At 65.1% G+C, this 19,195-nt stretch overlaps 3 protein-coding genes across 9 annotated transcripts in view; 1 reads left to right on the forward strand and 2 right to left on the reverse strand.

Moving 5' to 3' along the window:
• The window catches only part of Catsperd (cation channel sperm associated auxiliary subunit delta), a 42,049-nt gene extending 37,833 nt beyond the window's left edge, over positions 1-4,216 (forward strand). For all 3 annotated transcript variants that reach the window (XM_047531335.1, XM_047531337.1, XM_047531336.1), the window contains 3 exons: positions 1,286-1,472; positions 2,599-2,756; positions 3,846-4,216. In XM_047531335.1, the coding sequence (XP_047387291.1) occupies positions 1,286-1,472; positions 2,599-2,756; positions 3,846-4,083 (583 nt within the window). In that variant the 3' untranslated portion in view covers positions 4,084-4,216. The remainder of the gene's footprint in view (positions 1-1,285; positions 1,473-2,598; positions 2,757-3,845) is intronic.
• A 1,328-nt stretch (positions 4,217-5,544) lies between these two features.
• Positions 5,545-7,841, reverse strand: Prr22 (proline rich 22). Its single transcript, XM_047531793.1, has 4 exons — positions 7,635-7,841; positions 7,313-7,400; positions 7,155-7,220; positions 5,545-6,746 (listed from the first exon to the last, which is right to left on the reverse strand). The coding sequence occupies exons 1-4, from the start codon at positions 7,839-7,841 to the stop codon at positions 5,545-5,547; spliced, it is 1,563 nt and encodes a 520-aa protein (XP_047387749.1).
• On the reverse strand, positions 7,808-13,041 carry Dus3l (dihydrouridine synthase 3 like). Of its 5 annotated transcripts, none has more exons than XM_047532246.1 (13): positions 12,770-13,039; positions 11,780-12,071; positions 10,715-11,230; positions 10,255-10,296; positions 10,017-10,169; positions 9,680-9,796; positions 9,393-9,458; positions 9,153-9,263; positions 8,944-9,040; positions 8,713-8,788; positions 8,300-8,488; positions 8,101-8,229; positions 7,808-8,028 (listed from the first exon to the last, which is right to left on the reverse strand). In XM_047532246.1, exons 1-13 carry the CDS (start codon positions 12,928-12,930, stop codon positions 7,956-7,958), a joined length of 2,022 nt encoding a protein of 673 aa, XP_047388202.1. In that variant the 5' UTR covers positions 12,931-13,039; the 3' UTR covers positions 7,808-7,955. The 5 variants fall into 5 exon arrangements, with proteins under 5 accessions (XP_047388202.1, XP_047388205.1, XP_047388204.1 ...); XM_047532249.1 differs by lacking the exon at positions 12,770-13,039 and adding an exon at positions 12,571-12,693; XM_047532248.1 differs by lacking the exon at positions 12,770-13,039 and adding an exon at positions 12,539-12,662.
• Between the last annotated feature and the right edge of the window lie 6,154 nt (positions 13,042-19,195).

Here is a 19,195-nt window from a genome sequence, read left to right on the forward strand (position 1 = left end):
TTACAGTCTGTGGGAAGGTAGGCACTGTGGCACATGCCCATCATTCCAGCAACTGAGGAGGCCGAGGCAGGAGGATCATAAATTCGAGGCCAGCCTCAGCAACTTAGCCAGACTGTGTCTCCAGAAGTGGGTGGGGGCTGTTGTGTGGCGCAGGGGTAGTTCCCGGGTTCCTGTGCAAATGCACTACCCTTTCCATAAGGGACTTGAGAGTCCGTGGATTTTGGAACCAAATCCTGGAACCAATGTCCTGTGGATGCCCAGGGGACGGTGTATAGCAGCAGAGGCATGGATAAGCGGCCAGGGCAGTGGGCACTGAGCAAGGTGGAGACAGTCTGGGTTCCTGGGGCCTAGGAGGATGGATGGGGCGGGGAGGTGAGGCCTGGGAAGGGCTGAAAAGAGAGGAGAAGTTTCTGGAAGAGATCTGGGGACAGCACTGACAGAAGCTGTCGGGTGGCTCCTCCTTGACTCGGGAGCTGGGGAGGCCGGGGCAGCGGGTTCTGCTGGCTTTAGAGTGGTTTCTCGCCAGTGCTCACACACGTGGCCACGAGCACACACGTGGCCACAAGCCATGGGACCACCACAGCGTTCACGGCCACGGAGACAGAATGTGCTCAGAAAGTGACGCAGTGACCAGGTGGCAGCCCAGGCAGCCCTCTGACACCCGTCCTTGTACCTCTGGGACCAGACTTGCTTTCCTTTCTTTTGGCTACTGGGGACGACTCCGGGGCACTTAGCATCTCACTGAGTTGCTTAGCGCCACACCACTGCTGAGGCTGGCTTTGAACTCGTGATCCTCCTGCCTCAGCCTCCCAAGCGCTGGGACTGCAGGCGTGGCCACCGCACCTGGCTGACTTGCTTTTCAAATATTTTCCATCTGCCTCTAGTTGGGTGGACCCTCGGGTCAGCTGTCATGTGAGGGGAGCCCACCAAGCTTGCCGAGGTCACCAGGAACCTCGGGGCACCGGGAAAATGTTTTGTTGGCTGGAGGCTGGGGTGCGGTGGGTGATGGCGCTTCGCTGGGCTCCGCACCACGGCCTGCCTGTGACTTGTGCGCTTGCCTGTTTGTGGTACCACCTGGTTCCAAACCATGGCTGGGCTTCTCCCAGTCCCTGCTCCTCGGGTCCCCTCAGAGGTCATCTGTCTCCACCTGGTGCAAAAGACCACGCTGCTGCTACCGCCCCTGTCCCCCGACCGCCCCCTCCCTGCACTTGGCCAGGCCCGACCCGGGTGTCCAACAGCGGGAACTGGGCCAGGGCTCCGCTCACAGCCCCCGCCCTGCGCCCAGGTGGCGGAGGGCAGCCTTCCAGGAGCTGGTGGCCGCGGAGTTCGTCCTGCGCGAGGTGCACGGGCTCTTCACCTACTCCTACTCCAAGACGGCGAGCTCGGCCGGCTGCCTCCGCCAGCCGCAGAACTGGACCAGCGTGCTGCAGGCGGCGCCCTCGCCCCGCAAGCCCTTCTCCTGGAACAGAGAGGTAGCGCCTGCCGCCGGGGAGCCCAGGGGGCCGCGCACGAGCCCGCTGGGGCTGGCCTCCCGGGCTGCCGTCACGCGGGGCGCCCCTCGGTCAGTGGAGACCCAAGGTGGGCGGGCAGCCTCCGCCCGGTCCTGGCGCGCAGCCGCGGAGCCGCCAGCAGGGGGCGCCCGCGCCGGGTCGCACGTGCCCTTCTGGTCAGCAGGGTCAGCCCTTTATTTGCCGGCCATTTGAAATTCCCCCAGTTGGCGGTTCTGTCTTCCAGGTTTTACTTACACCACACAAAATAAGGCCCGGATTTCTAGATTCCTAGACTCACCCATTTCCCCTTTTTCGCTTTTGGATTTTCCTTCCCCTCTGCGAGCCCGCCCTCCTTCCAGGGCTCCTGGCAGGCGGAGCAGAAGACCCAGGCGTAGGGTCAGGAGGTGGCACTCGGGCTGCCCTGGCTGGCTGCTGATGGTCCTGGGCAAGGCCAGCTTACACAGCTGCCCCTGGACGGGCTGGGCCACTGAGCCGCCTGCAGGAACCAGCCTCAGTCTGACGACAGGCGGCCTCGGCCTCCACCACCAGTGTGGGCATCCCTGTTGTCGGAGGCTGAGGCTGGAGGATGGCAAGCTCAGGTCCAGCCTGGGCACCTTAGTAAGGCCTGGGCTCAAATAAAAAATGAGAGGACTGGGCTGTGGCTCCGAGGTGGGCAGCCCTGGGTTCACGGTCGACCCCGGTACCCCCAAAGCCCTGGTGTCCTCAGAGGCCACAGCAGGCGTGTTGGTTCATTTCCTTTAAATGGACTCCTGGACTCTGAAGAAGGGACAGACGGCTGCCACCTTGACCGGCCCTCTGTGCTGCTGGCCTGGCCTGGCATCAGTCCCAACAGAAAGCCCCCAGGAGGTCGCCTGGGCTGGACCTTCACGTTTCCCAAGCATGGCGTCCACTCTGGGGGCTCCTCCCGGTGCAAGGAGAGCACCTCCCTGTGATCCTTGGCCTTCTTGGCCTGTGGACGTGCTGACCCATCTCTTCCCCCGTCCACACGGGGTGGCCCCTGTGCCTGTGAGGGTGCAGCAGGAGGGATGGCAGGCGGCTCCTAGCAGGACAGGCCAGGGCCAGTGCCACGCCTCTGTCCCCTCCCCAGAACTACCTGAGCTGTCACGACAGCAGCAACCTCTCTGCCTTGGACTGGCCGGACGCCCAGTACCAGATCCTGGGAGGCCTGACAGACAACGAGATCATCTTCGACCAGAGGAACGGCTTCTACATCTTCCAGCTCTCCATCGTCGACCCTTACTACAGGTGAGCCGGCCGCCTGGCACCAGGGCTGCCTGGGACACCCCTGCGCAGGGCACCCCTCACTCCCTGCCCTCGCCACCCGGCAGAGCCTGGCAAAAGTGAGTTCCCCTGGGGTCTGGCGGCCACAGCTGTCATCCCAGTGACTCCGGAGGCTGAGGCAGGAGGATTGCAAGCTGGAGGCTAGCCTCAGTAGCTTAGCAAGATCCTGTCTCAAAACTTAAAAGGCCGGAGTGTAGCTCAGTGGTGGAGCGCTTGCTCGCCCAGCGTGCGGGAGGCCCTGGGTTTCATCCCCAGCACCGTCAAACAAACAAAGCACAAATAGCAACAAAACCCAGCTCAGACGGTCCCATGACGAGGGACGGTTTGAAGTTCTAGTTGACATTTGTTCACTCCTGAAATACTGGCCCCCCGCGGATTCTGCTTCTGCAAATCAAACCAACCACGGATCAAAGATCTAACGGAACGTGGTGTCTGCACTGAGCACGTGGCCTTGCCTGGCCACTGCTCCCCGACTCCCAGGCCACGGCTCATCGGCACGGCGCGGCCGCTGCCAGGCCCTCAGTCCCGGAGGCCCTCGGAGGTTCTGTGCCGAGACCCCGCTGTTTCACACGAGGGTCTGGACCCTGGGGCATGGCTGTGTGTCAGAGTTCACACCCGGTGCTGGGCAAGCACAGGGGCCCAGCCGCGCCCTCCTGCCCTCTCCCGTGTGGGACACCTTGGTGGCGGCCCCAGGCAGCTCAGCCACTCCAGACCACAGCTGGTGGGCTCGGGGGTCCTGAGCCAGGTGGGCCTGCACTGGCTGCCTGAAGGCGGCACGGCGGGGTCCTTCCCGGGGAGGCAGCCTCCACCGTGGCCGGTCCCAGCCCAGCTGGCTGTAGACATCCAGCGCCCCTGCTGAGGGGCGTCAGAGCACCCCGAAGCCAGTCCAGGCACCGTGGACCAGCGTGTCCCACTGGGGTGACACAGCGACCTCCTGGCCCTGCGCCAAGCCCTTCCCACCATCGCCGTGTAGGGAGGCCCACCCAGATGCCCCTGGGGCCAGGACGGGCGCTCTCGCGCCCGCCCGGGTCTGATGTGCTGGGGGCCCCGCAGCTACTGCCAGCTGGACACCACCTTCAGCATCTACGTGTACGGCGCCTACCCGCGCAGAGCCGTCCCTGCCGAGGTCACCATCATCCTGCTGGTGAGCAGCATCCTGCTGGCCGTGTGGCTGGCCTACCTCATCCCCAGCCAGCGGCACGCCTGGGATGGCTGCAGGCTCTGCCCGTCTCTGGCCGACCTGTGCAGCAGATGCAGGCGCTGCTGCGGCTGTTTGGCGGCCAAGCGCTGAGGGCCTGGGCGGGCCGGGCACCGAGGCCCCACGGCCTGGCATGGCCTTGGAATAAAGTGTTAGCAAACCGAGCAGGAAGCAGGGTGCCGTGCGCTGCGGGGCAGGAGCCCAGGCCAGGCTTTCCCCTGGAGACCCTCCGGTCCGTTATTTGTGATATTTCTAGTCGCAGAGGGACACGGTGGCTTCGTTCAGTTATTTTTACGCGGTGCTGAGGATCAAACCCAGGGCCCCGTGCGTGCGAGGCAAGCGCTCTGCCTCAGCCGCCACCCCGGCCCCTCCCCAGTCCTTTTTGTTTTTGAGACGGTCTCGCCAAGTTGTGGAAGCTGACCTCGAACTTGCGACTCTCCCACCTCAGCCTCCCAGGCTGCTGGGGTGAGCCCCGTCCCGTGCACCCAAAGCCACGCCTACTTCATGGCACTCTGAGGTCTGGAGGCCAAGCCCACAGGAATCCCCCGTGTCCTAGAGCCGCTCCGTGGCCTCTCCAAACCCACCCTCGTCAACAACGTGCAAGCCCAGCGTCCCCAGGGCAGCTCCAGCGCTTCCTGGTGGCCCCACCACTCGCCGGGCCAGACCCAGGGCAGTGCACACGGCCTGAGGTCCAGGGCTCCCCACACACACAGCCCTCAGCCCCCAGGATGGGGTCCCAGGACCAGGAGGCAGCCGGGGCCGCCGATCCCCAGCCCACCACAGGGAGGAGCTGGCCAAGGAGCACCAACCCAGAGGCCTGTCCTGGGAGGGGCCCTGACCACCTGCTGTTTGGTCATGTGTCCCCCGGGGGTGGGACACCTCAGGGTGGCCTTGGGCACAGCAGGCAGGCAGGCGAGAACCTGTGCCTGGGGCAGCCCCATGGGCACAGGGGTCGAGGGAGCGGCCCAGGCTGCTGGCAGTCGGGGTCACCCTGCTCTTCCTGGGCTGGGCTGTCCTGGCAACTCAGCTCAGCCCCCAGGCCCATCCCCACGGGGGCCCATCTGGACGCCACACCTGGGCTCAGGTGGTGCGTCCATGCGTATCCGTGCCCTCCCTCCGAGCCCTCCTGCCCCCAGCCCAGCACCCAGCTGCACGAGCCAGCAAGCCTGGCCCGCCTCCCACCGGGGGGCCCAGGCCCCACAGAGATCCTAGAGACGGGACCGCCCCACTCTCCACTGGGGACACAGGACGGGCAGCGAGTGGGCAGGACCTGCCCTGCTTGCCTGCTGTGTGTCTGCAGGCAAGTTTGGGCGCCTCCCTGGCAACCCTGATTTTCACCACCAGATACAGAAGCGAAACCCTCCTCCTGGCTGGACACAGGCGCGCACGCGAGACCCCAGCCGTCCAGGAGGCTCGCGAGTGCAGGGCTGGCCTCGGCGACTCAGCGGGGTCCCGGGAACTTGGCGACGCTCTGCCTCAGAGTAAAATGGGCTGGGGACGAGGCTCGGAGGCAGAGCATCCCGGGTTCCACCCAGAACCAGAAAAAACAAGTCCTTACAACGCGGGGGTCTGCCTGCAGCGTCCCCGCTCCCGAGGACCCCACGCTCTGGGCCTCACCACCTCAGAGCACAGCCTTGCCTTCCCCGGACAAGGGGGCAAGGGGCCGTACCCGCACACAGCCTCCTGACCTGGGCCCCAAGGGGACGCCAAGTTGAGAGAGCAAAACTGTTTTAATGGGGGGGCGGTTCCCAGGGGCCCCGGGGCTGCGGCGGCCTGCCTGCCCTTGGCTCCCGGCTTCCCCTTCCTGACGGCCGAGGCCGCCTTCTTCTTCCCCGGCGGGTCAGAACGCGGGCCGGGGGCCGCGGGCTCGGCAGCAGGGGGCCCCTGGCGGGGCGGCGGGTCCTCATCAAGCGCCTTGAAGTTGAAAAAGTAGTCCACGTTGGACACGGTGTCCAGGATCTCGGGCACGCTGTAGTCGAAGGACAGCAGCTCGTCGGGCAGGTGTAGGGACCGGATGTCCCTGGAGGCGTCGTCACTGCGGCCGCTGCCACTGCCGGCGGGCAGGGCTGGCCGGGGTCCCTCGCGTGGGGCGGCCTCGGGCTCCGCGCCGCCTGGCAGGCAGTCGAAGAGCTTCATGGCGTCCTCCAGCAGCACCTGGTCGGGCAGCACCACGGCCCGCGCCGCCTCTGGGGCCTTGGCCTCGCCTGTCCCCAGCCGGGCCGCCTCCCCGGGGCCAGGCACGGCCCCGCTGCCACCCTGCGGCTCCTTGGCGGGGAGGGCCAGGGCCTCGCTGGGCCGTGTGGGTCCCTCAGACCCGTGGACCTGGCTGAGGTGGCCCTTGAGGGGGCCGTAGGTGCCGGGGGGCAGCGTGGCCTCAGGGGGCAGCGGGACGGGCGGCTTGCTTTCCTTGGGGGGCACCAGGCTCTCCTTGAGCAGCGGTGGGGGCAGCTCCACCAAGCTGGGGGGCCCGCCCTCGCCCGTGAAGCCCAGGGCCTCCGGCCCAGGTCCCTCTGGTGGGAAGTAGGGCATGAGGTACGAGGGTCCCCCGGGCGCTGGCTGGTAGTGGGGGTACGGTGGCGGGGCCGGCCCGGGGGCCTTGAGGTAGTGCTGGGGCTCCAGGAGGTAGCCGCCCGACGAGGCGGGGCCGCCAGCCACCGCCAGCTTGTACAGGGAGGACTGGCCAAAGTCGGTGGTGGCCCACTCGATTCGGTAGATGCGGGGGTCAAAGAAGCAGCCGCACGGCGCCATCTGGAAGCCTGCAGGCAGCGGGCCAGGCGCCCGCGGGAATCGGGACACGGGCCTGGTCACGGGGCGCCGCTGGGCTCGGCCTTATCTCTGGGGCCCAGGGAGATCCGGACAGGTTGGTGGGGTTCTGTCTGGATGAGGACGTGGGCCTTCTCTGCAGCTTCCTGAGGGACAGCGCCCAGGCTTTTGCTCAGGGACCCGCTGGGATGTGGGCCCACCTGAGGGCCGGGGCCCAGGACTCGCTCAGGAAGCTGCGAAGTCAGGGCGACTGCGAGCAAGGGACGTCGGACGTACCTCCAGGCACCTGTCTGGCTGCGGGGGACACAGGCCCACCTGAGGGTCCCATCCAGGGGCAGGGAAGGGAGTTGGGCCCTGTGCCTTCACCCGCTCCCAGCCCGTCGAGCTGGGGTGGCCAGTACCTGCTGGAGGGGCCGGAAATGCCTCTTTCTCCGGGTTTAGGGGCTGATAGAGTAGGTTCGAGGCAGCTGCGGACAAAGGTGCCCAGTGGGTGGGGCCTGAGCTGCTGGAGGTGCCCCGGCACCCCCTCCGCGAGGCCACCCCACCCCCCCACGCGTACCCACAGCAGGAGCGGGCTCGGGGCCGGCGGGCGCTGGCTGGCTGCCCAGCCCCTCGGCACTCTCCAGGCCCCTGGGACTGAAGCCTTCCTGGGGGGCGGCGGGGGGGTAGAAGGGCTTGGGGTGCTGCATGGGCAGGCGGGGCCTGGCAGGTGGGAGCAGAGGCGCCCACCTGGAGAACAGCTCAGAGTCCTGAGGGTTCTACGCGCCCGGTTGCTGGGGCAGTGGGTTCTAGGCCAAGGCCCACCCACCAGTTGGGGTTCCGGGGGTGGGAGGGTGGGCGGGAGGCAGAAGGGGACAGCGGAGGGGAGAGCCAGGTGTCACCTGGGGCAGGCAGACCGCTGTCCCCGTCCTCTCCTCCCCGGCAGCACCCCTCTCTGCTCCACAGCTGGGCCTCCGAGCAGGGGCCCTGACCGTCCCCGGGGCCGGCTGCACCTCCTGCCTGGCAACCTCGTGGTCCTGTCCTCTGGCAGCAGAGGCCAGCCCCTCGGGTCCCGGCTGGCTGGGAGGTCTGCTGCGTGAACAGTGCATTGGGAAGGGGTCTGTGGGCCAGGAGGGAGGCCAGGACCCGGGGAGCATCGCACGACCCAGCCAAGGGCGAAGCTGCCGTCCTCTCCAACGCGGCCCCTCGGCCCCTCCCAGCCGCTACTTGTAGGCGTTGGCCTTGTGCTTGGGCAGGAAGACGAAGCTGGGAGGCACGGGCCCCAGGAGCATCTCACTGCGGGAAGCGTGGAGAGTCAGACTGGGGCTCGGCCGCCCCTGCCCCCCGCCTCGCCCGGGCGCCTGGCACCTGATGCGGATCCAGTCGGCCGCCTGCTGGCTGGCCATCAGCGTCTCCAGGTAGTCCCGGCCCAGGTAGTAGGGCGGCCGCTCGTTGACCTTCTGCGGCAGTCGCTCCAGCAGGCCCACAGGCACGTACCTGCAGGCAGCGCAGGTCAGCTCGCGCCCCGGCCACGCCCCGGCCTGCCCAGCCCACCCCGCCCGCCCACCTGCACAGGAAGGACAGCCACTCCAGCAGGAAGCGCCGGGTCTTCTCCACGCCCTGCGTGTCGGAGCCCCAGTGCTCCAGGCCGTAGCTGGTGAAGTCCCGCAGGATGTCCAGGCGCTCAGAGGACGAGATGTCCCAGTGCCGCTGCTCCTTGATCTCCGTGAACAGCCAGGGCTTCAGCAGGGCTCCACTGTGGAGAGCGGCTGTCAGCCCGAGCCCCTGGCCGCCCTGGGTCCCCAGCCCAGCTGCCACCCCCACCTCTCCCTGCCTGTCCCGGTCCAGCGGGGCCACAGCTGAATGGACGGCAGGATGGGGCAGGGGCAGGCAAGGCCACCGGGCTCTGCAGACCCCTCACTCCCTGCACGGCAGGCCAGGTGTTCTCTGGAGGCGGCCCGTGCCCTGCTGGGAACTCACCGGGCGATCATGACTCCAGCGACGCCCGTCTTCATGGCACGGCTGGCATCGTCGTACGACAGGATGTCCCCATTTCCTGATGGGACAGAGAGGGCGTCTCCGGAGCTGCCCTGGGCGGTCCTGCCGCCCTGTGTCCCCGTCAGGGCAGATGAGGTCCGGGTGCTGTGAAGGGGTCTGGTGAAGGGGTGGCCTCGAGAGGCAGGGGGCCGGGAGCGGCTTTGGGGCACCCACCAAACAGCGGCATGGGGCTGGCTGCCTTGGCGCACTGCGCGATGTACTGCCAGTCGGCCAGCTTGGTGTAGCGCTGCTCCCGGGAGCGGCCGTGGAGCTACGGGAGGCAGAGATGGAGATGCAGAGACCAACACACAGGAGGGGGTGCGGCGCTCGGAGAGCCAGGTCCAGCTCCAGGAGGACCGCGGCAGCCAGGCCCCCAGACCCACCGTGACGAGCGAAGCGCCCCAGTCCCGCAGCTCGGGCAGCAGGCGGTGAGCCAGGTTCACGCGCTCCTGGACACCCGTGCGGAGCTTCACCGTCAGCGGCACATCCAGCACCTGGGGGCGAGGAGCGGGTTGGCGGGGCTGGGCCAGGGGCTGGGGCGGGGAAGGGGCAGGGGCTGGGGCGGGGAAGGGGCAGGGGCTGGGGCGGGGCCGGGGGCGGGGGCAGAGGGAGCCGGTGCGTACCTGGCTCATGCCGCGAACGATCTGCTGGAACTTGGCCGTGCGGTTCATGAGTGCGCAGCCTCCGCCCTGGGGAGATGGGCGAGGTGGTGCCTGGCTGTGCTCACACCCCACGGCACCCCAGCCCTGCCAGGAGACGCCTGCACCCCCCCGCCCCCCAGGTCTCCTGCTGACCCACCGTCCACATGGGGCAACCAGGGCGCAGGCCCGCCCCAGCAAGGGAGGCGGGGCCAGGCCTCCGCCCACCCAGGCCGCCTGGCCTGCGCCGGGCTCCGGGCCATGAGGCTCACCTTCTTGTACACGAGATCGATGGGACAGCCCACGTTGATGTCCACGAAGTCCACCTCGATAGTGCGGCCCAGCAGCTCGGCACACTTGGTCATGGTGTCGGGGAAGGCGCCCTCCAGCTGTGGCACGGCGGGAAGATCCCAGGCCTCGCACGCTCGGCCAGCACCCCGCGGCCTGCCCACACCGGCCCTGGCCTCCTCAGGCATGCCACCGCGCCCGGCTTGCATCAGTCTCTGAGGCACCAGCCAGGGCCATCAGGCTGTCACCTGGGCAGACCCTGAATGTGGCTCCGAAACATGGCAGCCAAGGGCCCCTCCCCCACTCGCAGCAGATGCTGACCTGGACGCCGAAGATGTCCTCACACTGGTGGCGTTTGAGCAGGGCCCACTCGGACATCTGGCCCTGCAGCAGGTTGGTGCACACGGCCATCTCCCCACACGTCACGTCTGCCCCAAAGCGCTTGCAGATCCGCCGGAAGGGCAGGTTTCCACACTGGGGCATCAGGACAGGGGCATAAGGGCACAGCGGGCAGGGATCCCCAGGCTCACCAGCCCCCCGCGCCTCCGCCAGGCCCTACCGTGGTGAGGGGGGCCAGGTACAGCTTGCCACTGATGTCCAGCTGGAGAGAGAGAACCCCGTGGAGGCGGGCCAGGCCGCCCTCCTGGCTTCCCGACCTCATGGCCCCGTCCTCCTGCACCCAGGACGCGCCCCTCTGCCCTGCCCAGCCCGCTCCTGCCCACCCTGGCTTCTGTGCGTGCCAACCCAACCTTTGTAGGAAACACTCTGTGCCCCACACTCCCCAGTGCTGGAGAGGCTGTATCCAGCCACTGAACCCCAGTGCCCCTGCTCTCGGCAGCCTTCCTCGCTGCCCCCGCCCAGCCCGGGCACCCTGGGACTGACTGTGTCCAGCTCTCCTGCCCCTCCACACAGAGGCTGGCTGAGGCTGGGCTCTCGGGGCACCGGGCACGGTGCCCGGCAGAGGTGTGCGCGGGCCAGGCCTGGGCTGGCCTGTCTGCAGTGCAGCCTGGAACACACACCCGCTTCTTCTCGCACGGCCGTAGTCTGACCACGTCCTCGTCCGTCAGGGGCCCGCAGGTCTGCACAGGAGGGCAGCCAGCGTTGGGTCCAGCTGGGGCCTGCTGGGCACCCAGGTCGCTCTGCCCTGGGGTGCCCTCGGCTGCAGTGGCTCCAGGGACAGCAACAGCGGGCGTGGGGTCTGGCAGCTGGCCCTGGCTCAGCCAGCGCAGGGCATGCTCAGCTCGCTCGAAGTGGACCTTACGCTTGCGCAACTGCTGCTGCAGGGCCTTGTCCAGCCCGTTGCGCACCAGCTGGCGGTCAGCCCAGCGTGCTACCAGCTCCTCCTGTACCAGGTTCTGGCCCTCGGGCCCCAGGTGGGCCCCAGCGAAGCGGCACGTCACACCGTAGGGGCACTTGCCAAAGGTCTCAAAGAGCACACAGCGGGGGCCCAGGTCGGCCGGCTTGGTCTCCAGGTACTGGCCCACGTCATGCAGGAAGCGGCAGCGGTCACCAAAGAAACACCTTGCAGTAGACCCCTGGGGAGAGGAGGGAGGGCGTGAGGCGGGACGGGAAAGCCACCTGTGTCCCAGGTCCCCACCCTGCCTGTGTCTGTGGGCAGGTCAGTAACCTCACCAAACCTCGGGGTCTCCATCTGTGACTGGGGAACCAGGTCCTCCCTCCACCTGCCAGGAGGCCACATCCAGATAAACCCACGGTAAACTGAAGATACCCCACATCCAAACACGGAGCCCCCCGCCCACTGGACCGGCCGGCTGGCATGGGACGCGCAATGGAGCACTGGTCCTTCACCCTGCCGTCTTGGAGGGACGGGACCTAGCGTCACCCACGGCCACACCACTCACAAGAGTGTCATGGCACCAGCCAGGAAAAGATCAAAATTCAAGTTTCAAAGTGCAGTTCCTATGGAATGTGTATGGCTGTCTCATCATCAAAAAGTCAGGAGATAGAGGCTGCGTCGGCCCAGGCTGCGAGCCTCTGTACTTGCATCGTCGTAGGGGACTGTGAGGATCAAACGGGGCAGCCAGACCAAAGCCCCCAGAACCTCTTCCTGGGGCCACGCTCACCTGGATCAGTGAGGGGCAGAGCCTGGTCTGGTCATAGTGTGTGGGCTTCATGTGGGGTCGGCCCTTGTTCTGGCCCCGGGCCCTCTTCTGGGTCAGTGGCTGCTGTGGGGACTCAGCCACCTGCTGGGCCTGCCCATCCTCGGCCTCCACCTGCCCATCCTCCCGTCGGATCCTTTTGGCTTCAGGCTCAGCCAGGTCATTGCCGTCAGGGTCTCCTGCTTCCGTTTCCTGCTGGAGCTTCTCCCTTTTGGCTTCCAGGAATTGGTGAAACTGTTCCTTGGTGGTGAGGTATCTGCCAGCAGAGAGGGAGAAGAAAGGAGAACTTGTCCGGGAGTCCCTCTTCTGAGCACAGACTCAACATTGAGATGAGGAGGCTGAGAACAACTACCTCTGCTTAAATGCTTCAGTTGACAGAGAGCTCACTACTTAGAACTAACCAGATCCCAGCCAGAGGTAACCTCGAGGTCAGAGGGAGAACCTTTTTGTCCCTGGATCCCCATTGTCATGAGCGTCAGCTCAAGACACAAGTTACCAAGCATGAACATCCCGGGCCTAACGTGGGAAACTACAAATCCCAGCATGCCTTGCAGCGAGGACCAAACCTCCACACTCCCTAGGTTGATTTTCAGCCGACAGATACTGCAATCCCCAGCATGCCCTGCGGCATTAGCTGCAACGTCAAACCCCCTCCTGCAACAGCGACTGGAGGTGCACATGCGCCATTCCCACCATACGTAGGGACTAGTCCCCAGCACACACTGGGTCTCGCCTTGAACCACGCCCATCCTCACACATGTGACAGTCTCCGACGTGCACCTCCGCGGTGTTACCGCTGACCACTCTGCGGGTGGAGGAACAGCCCGGACTAAAGACCCGCCGCAAGCTCCCAGCTCTGGGCAGCTACCCCATATCCCGGCATGCACTGCTCGAGTCTCGCTACGGGTACCGGGAAGACCACATAAGGTGTTCCCTGCTCCTCTGGAGACTCACTGAGGTTTAATGGGCGCCACTCCCCGTTCCGATGCGCTGGCTCCTGAGACGTCACCTCCACTCTCTGTTGGAGTCTTCTTCGCTTCCTCCGCCATCGACAACTCTTCTCGCCGGTTGTGGAGTGTGGTACACAGGCCTTCCGGGTCGCGCATGTGCTCCATGGACGTACTAGCGAGTGCGCATGCGCGCAGCGCTCCAATGACGCTGTTATGCGTGCGTGGCGTCACGGGGGCGGAGCCAAGCGTGGGTGGGGCTTCGGTCGGGCAAGTAGGGCCGAGGGAAGCCATAAAGACGGCCAGGGTCCTTCAGGGCTGCAAACCTGTCACCTAGGGGCCACAGGAAGTTTTCCGGAGCAATGAAGGGGAGGAGACTAGTACCCAAAAACCTTTATATGTTTTATAATACCTGGAAGGCAGAAGCTCAAAGCTCCAAAGTAAGGACAAGGCGCTGGAAACATTAATGCCGGATTTATTGTTACATGTTGTATGCGTGTATTGAAGCATCATACTGTGTCCCATAAATATGATGAATCAGTATACATTAACCAAAAATTTAGAAATGTTTACCCTGATTTGATCATCATACACTGTATACATGGGTCAAATTATCACAGTGTACCCCACACATTACTACAATAAGAACAATTATTTTAACATGTAAATTCCACTACTTTTAAGTGGGGCATTTGCCCAACAGATAATTAGTTGAGCACTTATGTGCCAGATGCCATCTAGATGCTGGAGATATAGCAGTGAACAAAATAGATCCTCTGCTTTTAAGAGCTGACTGTGAAGTTAGAAAGACAGTACACATGATACATAACTCTACCCTGAGTTAGTAGTAGTGGAGTAGGAAAGGGGAATTGGGAGTAACTCTTGGTGCATCACAGTTTTAGTAGGATGATCAAGGAAAGCTTCACTGACAAGTCCATATTTGAGTATACTCAGAAGAAGTGAGTCATAGGGCTATCAGAGGAAAAAATTGCTCCAGGCAGAGGGCACAGCTGTGCAAAGGCCCTGGGGCAGGACTGGACCTGGCAAGTTGGAAGCACAGCAAGGAGCACGTGTGGTTAGAGGAGATGGGGAGATTGGGAGGGGTCAGAAGGTCGATCCAGGTCCTGTGGTCCACAGGGAGGATTTATGCTTTGACATCTAGGGAGGTGGGTGCCATGGAATGCTGTGGGCAAAGGAGGGAGGTCCTAGTCACCATTTGCCATTCCCCACCATGCCTGGTTATGCTCCCTGAAGTTCCCGTCATCGGAGGAGGCTCATGGCTTGGGGAGCTCAGATCTCCCTGAGTTGGAATCCCTGCCCCTCCCTCCACCTGCCAGTGGGGAGCACCGGGCAGCCCTCCGGCCTCTGCTGGACAAAGCAGGGCTGGTCAAGGCAGGTCCTGTAGAGGCACGGGCTCGCAGGCAGCTAGCAAGGCGCTTTCGCCAGACAGTGTGTCACCGCATCGCTACCATCTTCCTCGTTTTCACGGAATCGCCTTCAGGAGGCCATGTGCGGTGGGGACACCCTGTCCCTTAGCCACCTCTTGTTTCACTGGGACCTGAGCTCCCTGGGCAGGAGGGGTCGCCGTGCTGCTGATGTGGCAGGTGGGGGCAGCCCCAAGAGGAAGGGACCCCTGAGGCCACAGGAGCCCCGGCACCAGCCTCTGCAGGACCGTGGGGAGCGTGGAAGGCGGGCCCTGCCCTCCGCAGGACACCAAGCCCAGCTCCCTCCTCCCTCCTGGGTGCTGTCCCCTGCCTCTGGGGTCCTGCCACTTGTCTCCCACAGGGCTCCACAGGACACGGTTGGACAGGTGGGAAACAGGCTTGGGGAGGCTGCCCCTTCCGGCCGAGGGGGCTGCGGCGGGCTGTGGACACCAGGGCATTAGTATGAGTGATGTCACCTGGACTCACCGCGGCCAGCGTGACCGCTTACCACTTGCTGCAGGATTGTCACGCGCTCCCCCGGCCAGGTCCTGCTCTAAACCTTTCCGCAGATTAACCCTTTTATCCGTCTTGGACCTTGTCACCCCAACACTTCTGAACCCACAGGTCACAGAGGACCCCCAAACTGCGCTTGTCTTGCTCCCTGTCCTCAGGCACCCTGACCCTGGGGCGATCCTCCAGGAGACTTCCCACCTGCTGTGACCTCAGAAGCCTTCAGCCCGCCTCCGCCACCTCCCCCTGGCTGCCATGTCCCTGGGGCGGGGGCACAACGGTCTCAGCACCTCCCTGGCGTCCAGCCGGGTTCCCAGCCCAGGGGCTGCCTCACCACCCAGAGCCAGAGACCAGGACGCCTCCCTTCCTTTGTCCCCAGCAGTTTGCTGGCCCCCAGGACCAGCTCCCTTTCCCTCCAGGGCCTCCAGCCTCAACCTCCACCTCCAGCCTCAACTTCCTCCTGTTCCAACAGCCCGGCTCCTGCTCTGTCACCACCACCAGCCTCTGAGTGTGCGCCCTGGGGTCCGTCCTGGGCACTGCGAAACCACTGTCCTCATGGACAGAACCGACCCGTGTGCCCGCCTTCGCTGCCCTAAGTTCCCGGCTGCCCGAGCCTTGCCTCCTTTAGCTTCACCTGCCAGCATTGGCTCCGGAGCGCTCGGGAACCAGTCCTCCCTCTGGCCTCCGCACGTGGTTCCCCCTTCCCACAGCATGTCCCGCGGCCAGGCACCCGGAGCGCCCACTGGTCTGCAGGTGGCCTCTGTCCCCCTGGGGGACTCCCTGAGGGTCCACACGAGCTGAGCCCTGTCCCCGTGGCTGCCTGGCCCACGCTTATCTTCCCCACAGCATCGTGAGCCCAGAGAGGGTCAGGGTCTGCCTTTGTCACTGTGTCCCCAGCACCCAGCCTGAAGCCTGAGGCAGGTGGAGCAGGGGGACAGGGAGGGTGACATCTTCAAATGCCTGACCTTGACTGAGGTCGGGGAGGCAGCAGCAGGGAGGCCAGGAGCCTGGGGCCCCTGAGCAGGTGGAGACCCAGGGCCCAGGCGGGGGCGGGCAGGGCCTGGGGACTGCAGCCGGCTCTTTGTTGGCGGCTGCTCTTTGATTCTTCCTATTTCTGTCTCAGAAATTCCTTTTGTTCTCACCCTTAGTTCTTCCTCTCTGTTCCTGTCTGACATCGCTCCCCCTGCTGCCCGCGCCCCTCCCCCGTGCACCCCCAGACTCACTCTGCCTCTCCCCAGCTGGAGGGGGCTGCAGGGCAGACGGGAGCGGCCTGGGCTCCGTGCCCAAGCCTGCCACCGCCCCAGATTTGTGGCTGCGCCTTCGCTATCGGTGGCTGCAGCTGCCCTTATCTCCTGGCTTCAGGACAGGAGGCTGGGATTAGGGCAGCCCAGGCCAAGGACACGAGATGGCAGGGCCAGCAGGCGGCCGGGCGGACATGGTGATGACAGGGAGCCAGGTGCGTGTGGCCCCGCGGGTGAGCTGCAGTGTGCGCCTCCATCTTGAGTGTGACCCTGCGTGTGTGCACATGTGCAAGAATGTCGCCTCTGCCCCAGCCACCCGCGCAGCCTGGGCCCGCCCCTGCCGGGACTGCCGGCCTGATGGCTTTCCCACCTTGCTGACCTGGGACCCCCGGGGATGGAGCCCTCGACCTGTGACCCAAGGCTGTGAACGGCCCTGTGGGGACGGCTGCTGGCCCTGTTTTTACCATCCTGGCCTGAACGGCTGGCTCCTTCCTGCCGCCCACAGGCCTCCTGGGCCCCATCCCCGCCTGTTGCTTCCCCTCCAGCTCCTGGGGCCCTTGCTTGACCCCCAGCCAAGAGCGAGTGTCCAGCTCTGGGGGCCCTGCCAGGGTGGAAGTGAGGGTGACTTGGTAGAATCCAGCACAAAGCTGAGTGCTAGGGAGGACCAGGGACAACAATCAGCAGCCCAGAGTTGTCCCAGTGACCCAGACCAGTGCAGGGACACTACCTAACCCCAAGGCTGATCAGGTAGCACAAGGAGCCATTTCTCAGGTGGAGGAACTGAGGCCCAGTGACCTGTCACCAGCACTGCAGGATGGGGACAGGGCTCTGTGACTTCACTCAGGCTGGAAGCAGCTGGAGGCAGAGAGGACACTGAGTGCCCAGCCACCTCCATCCCTGTGGAGCTGGTCCCTGGGGGTCCCAGGGTGCAGCCCCAGGCCCGCTGGCCCTGGACCAACTTCTTGCTCTAAGATGGAAAGTTCTCCACCAGCCAAGTCTACATCTTGGCCAGCGGCCGCTGGCCTCCCAGAACTGGCCTGGGTCTCCACCCGGGGAACAGAACACTCCCCTTGGGAGCAGTGGCCTCCAGTCCTGGGGGAGGGACAGGGAGGAACATTCCAGGCATCCAGTCCCAGGTGGGAGCGTCTTCCTTGGTGTGAGCTGGGCTGTCTTGAACTCCCTGACCCTGGGGTTGCACAAACCGCACAGGCACAGGCAGGCTGTGCGGAGCGCGGCTGTTGCCAGGAGCTACCAGGGGAGCCCTCTGTGGAGGAGCGGAACTAATTCCCAGGCAAACACCAGGGAGGGCAGGCCGGCTCTGGGGCCTGGGTTTCAGTTACCCTTGCCCCGACCCTTCCCTGCCAGAGGGGCCTCATGCCCAGGGGTGCCCTGTGCCTCCCAAGCCTCAGTTTCCCCACATCTCTGCTCTGGAAGGGAAGACCACAAATCCCACCCAGGAGCTGCCGGGATGTGGGAGGTCCAGGCCCCAGCCACCCCAGCCTGCAGCGGCCCCGAACCAAGGCAGAGAGTTTAAAGCTGAAGTGCTGAGAACACCCGTGTTCCCCGCGAGCAGCGCCAGCCCTGGACCCCACGGCCTCCCGCCCCAGCAGGGCTCACACTTCTTCCAAGAAGCTGGGACCCGGAAGACTGGTCCTCACAGGGGTCCCTAGGTTCCCAGCAGGATGGGAAATGAGTTCTGGAAATGAGGTGTGACTGTGCACCCCAGTTCCTGGCTGTGCGATGAGTGACAGGCGCTGTCCACCACTCCCTGTATAGAGGGTGACATTGTGTGTGGGCACTGGGACTGCATCAGGACAGAGGGAACCTGTGCTTCTGGAGTGACCACGTGGGGCGGTCCTGAGCAGGGCAGCATCGCCATGTCCCAAGTGTGACAGGTCTCCTCCGTGGGTGTTTGCGTCCCTGACTGTGGCAGGAGGTGGCGGAGTCTCCAGTCCCCACCTTGGGCTCCTGCCCCGCCCACCGACCTCGGCCCCACCCCTGAACCTCCGCCCCCATCTCAGAGGAAGAACCAAGTCTTTCAAGTCGCGTTGCCCAGGCAACCATTTTATGAACGTCCACATGGTGGGCACATGTGTGTGTCCTGCACCCCATGTGTCGGCCCACCCCGCCCCCGCGGCCCCCGGTCACAGCGGGGAGGGGGGCGCAGGCATTGAGGGGCGAGAGGGAGGCGGCTGAGGGCCCGCTGGTGACAGCTTAACGGTGGCTGTCTGGCTGGGGGTGGGCTCCCGCAGGCTGCGTGTGTGCAGGGGCCTGTGCCTCCGAGGCCGGCCGGTGACCGAGTGCGCACGTGAGCCGCGGGACCGTCTCTGGCATTCCTGTGACTGTGTGCCTGGGACAGCCACCCCAGCACAGGGTTACCTGAGCGTTGTGTGCACGCGCAGGGCAGGCGTGGGTCGTCTGTGCCATGTGTGCAGCGGGCGTGGCGTGGGTCAGGGCTGGGAGTGGGCGGTATCGAGTGGGAGCTGGTGTGACTGCGTGTGTTGACCGCAGGCAGTGGGGGCGGGAGTAAGCATCCACCAAAAGCGTGCGAAGGCGTGCGAGCGTGCGCACAAGCAGCCAGGAAGGTCCCTGGGGGCCAGGGGGCTAACCGTGTGCGTGTGTGTCGCCGTGAGGTGCAGGTTGGGGGTCAATGGTGTGTCACGCCGTCCAAGTGTGAGCACGTGGGTGGTTGCGACCTGCTCGGGTAGGCGCTGCCTGTGTGGCCTGTCGCTGCACTCATCCGGTGTCTGGCTCTGTGAGAGTGGGGACGGCTTGGGGGTCCTGCTGAGGGGGAGTGCCCCTGCCACACCCTGTCTGGGTCAGGGCCAGCTGGCACTGAGGGCAAGTGCCTGCGAGTGAGCATCTGGCAACATGCGCCAGGCACGGTCACTCACGCACTCGCTCTTTAGCGCATCCCATGAGGATCGCCTTTCACACCCCATGGGGAAACAGGCACGCGGGGGCCACGCAGAGCACAGACCCCTGTTCTCTTCCAATTTGGACTGGAAGCAGGCCATCGCGGAACCGTCACCTGTTCTGTGACCCTCTCCTGTCCCTGCAGCCCCGACCTCACCTGGCTCGCAGGTGCACCGCACCACGCGCAGCCCCGCATCAGCCCGCATACAGTGGATCCAAGAGAGGCCACCTGAGAGTCCCCAATCACCGGGAGCACGGGGCGTGGGCGTGTTGGGGTTGTCCTGGGGAGATCCAATGCCGATGCGAACCCTTTGCTGGGACCAGAAGAATGTAGGCGGCCAG

The sequence above is a fragment of the Sciurus carolinensis genome, chromosome 17 (genome assembly GCF_902686445.1).
Source record: "Sciurus carolinensis chromosome 17, mSciCar1.2, whole genome shotgun sequence".
Taxonomy (NCBI): domain Eukaryota; kingdom Metazoa; phylum Chordata; class Mammalia; order Rodentia; family Sciuridae; genus Sciurus; species Sciurus carolinensis.

Excerpts from the sequence above, each read along its gene's own strand:
- Prr22 (XM_047531793.1), bottom strand. The coding sequence starts at position 7,841 with ATGCACTGTTCACGCAGCAGACCTCCCAGCCAGCCGGGACCCGAGGGG. Across the intron at positions 7,221-7,312 it reads CGAGCCCGCTCCTGCTGTGG|CTGCCTCGAACCTACTCTAT; the intron begins GTACGCGTGGGG and ends CTTTGTCCGCAG. Across the intron at positions 6,747-7,154 it reads ATTTCCGGCCCCTCCAGCAG|GCTTCCAGATGGCGCCGTGC; the intron begins GTACTGGCCACC and ends CGCTGCCTGCAG.
- Dus3l (XM_047532246.1), bottom strand. The coding sequence starts at position 12,930 with ATGGAGCACATGCGCGACCCGGAAGGCCTGTGTACCACACTCCACAAC. Across the intron at positions 12,072-12,769 it reads GTGGCGCCCATTAAACCTCA|ATACCTCACCACCAAGGAAC; the intron begins GTGAGTCTCCAG and ends CTCTGCTGGCAG. Across the intron at positions 9,041-9,152 it reads GGGGCGCTTCGCTCGTCACG|CTCCACGGCCGCTCCCGGGA; the intron begins GTGGGTCTGGGG and ends TGCCTCCCGTAG.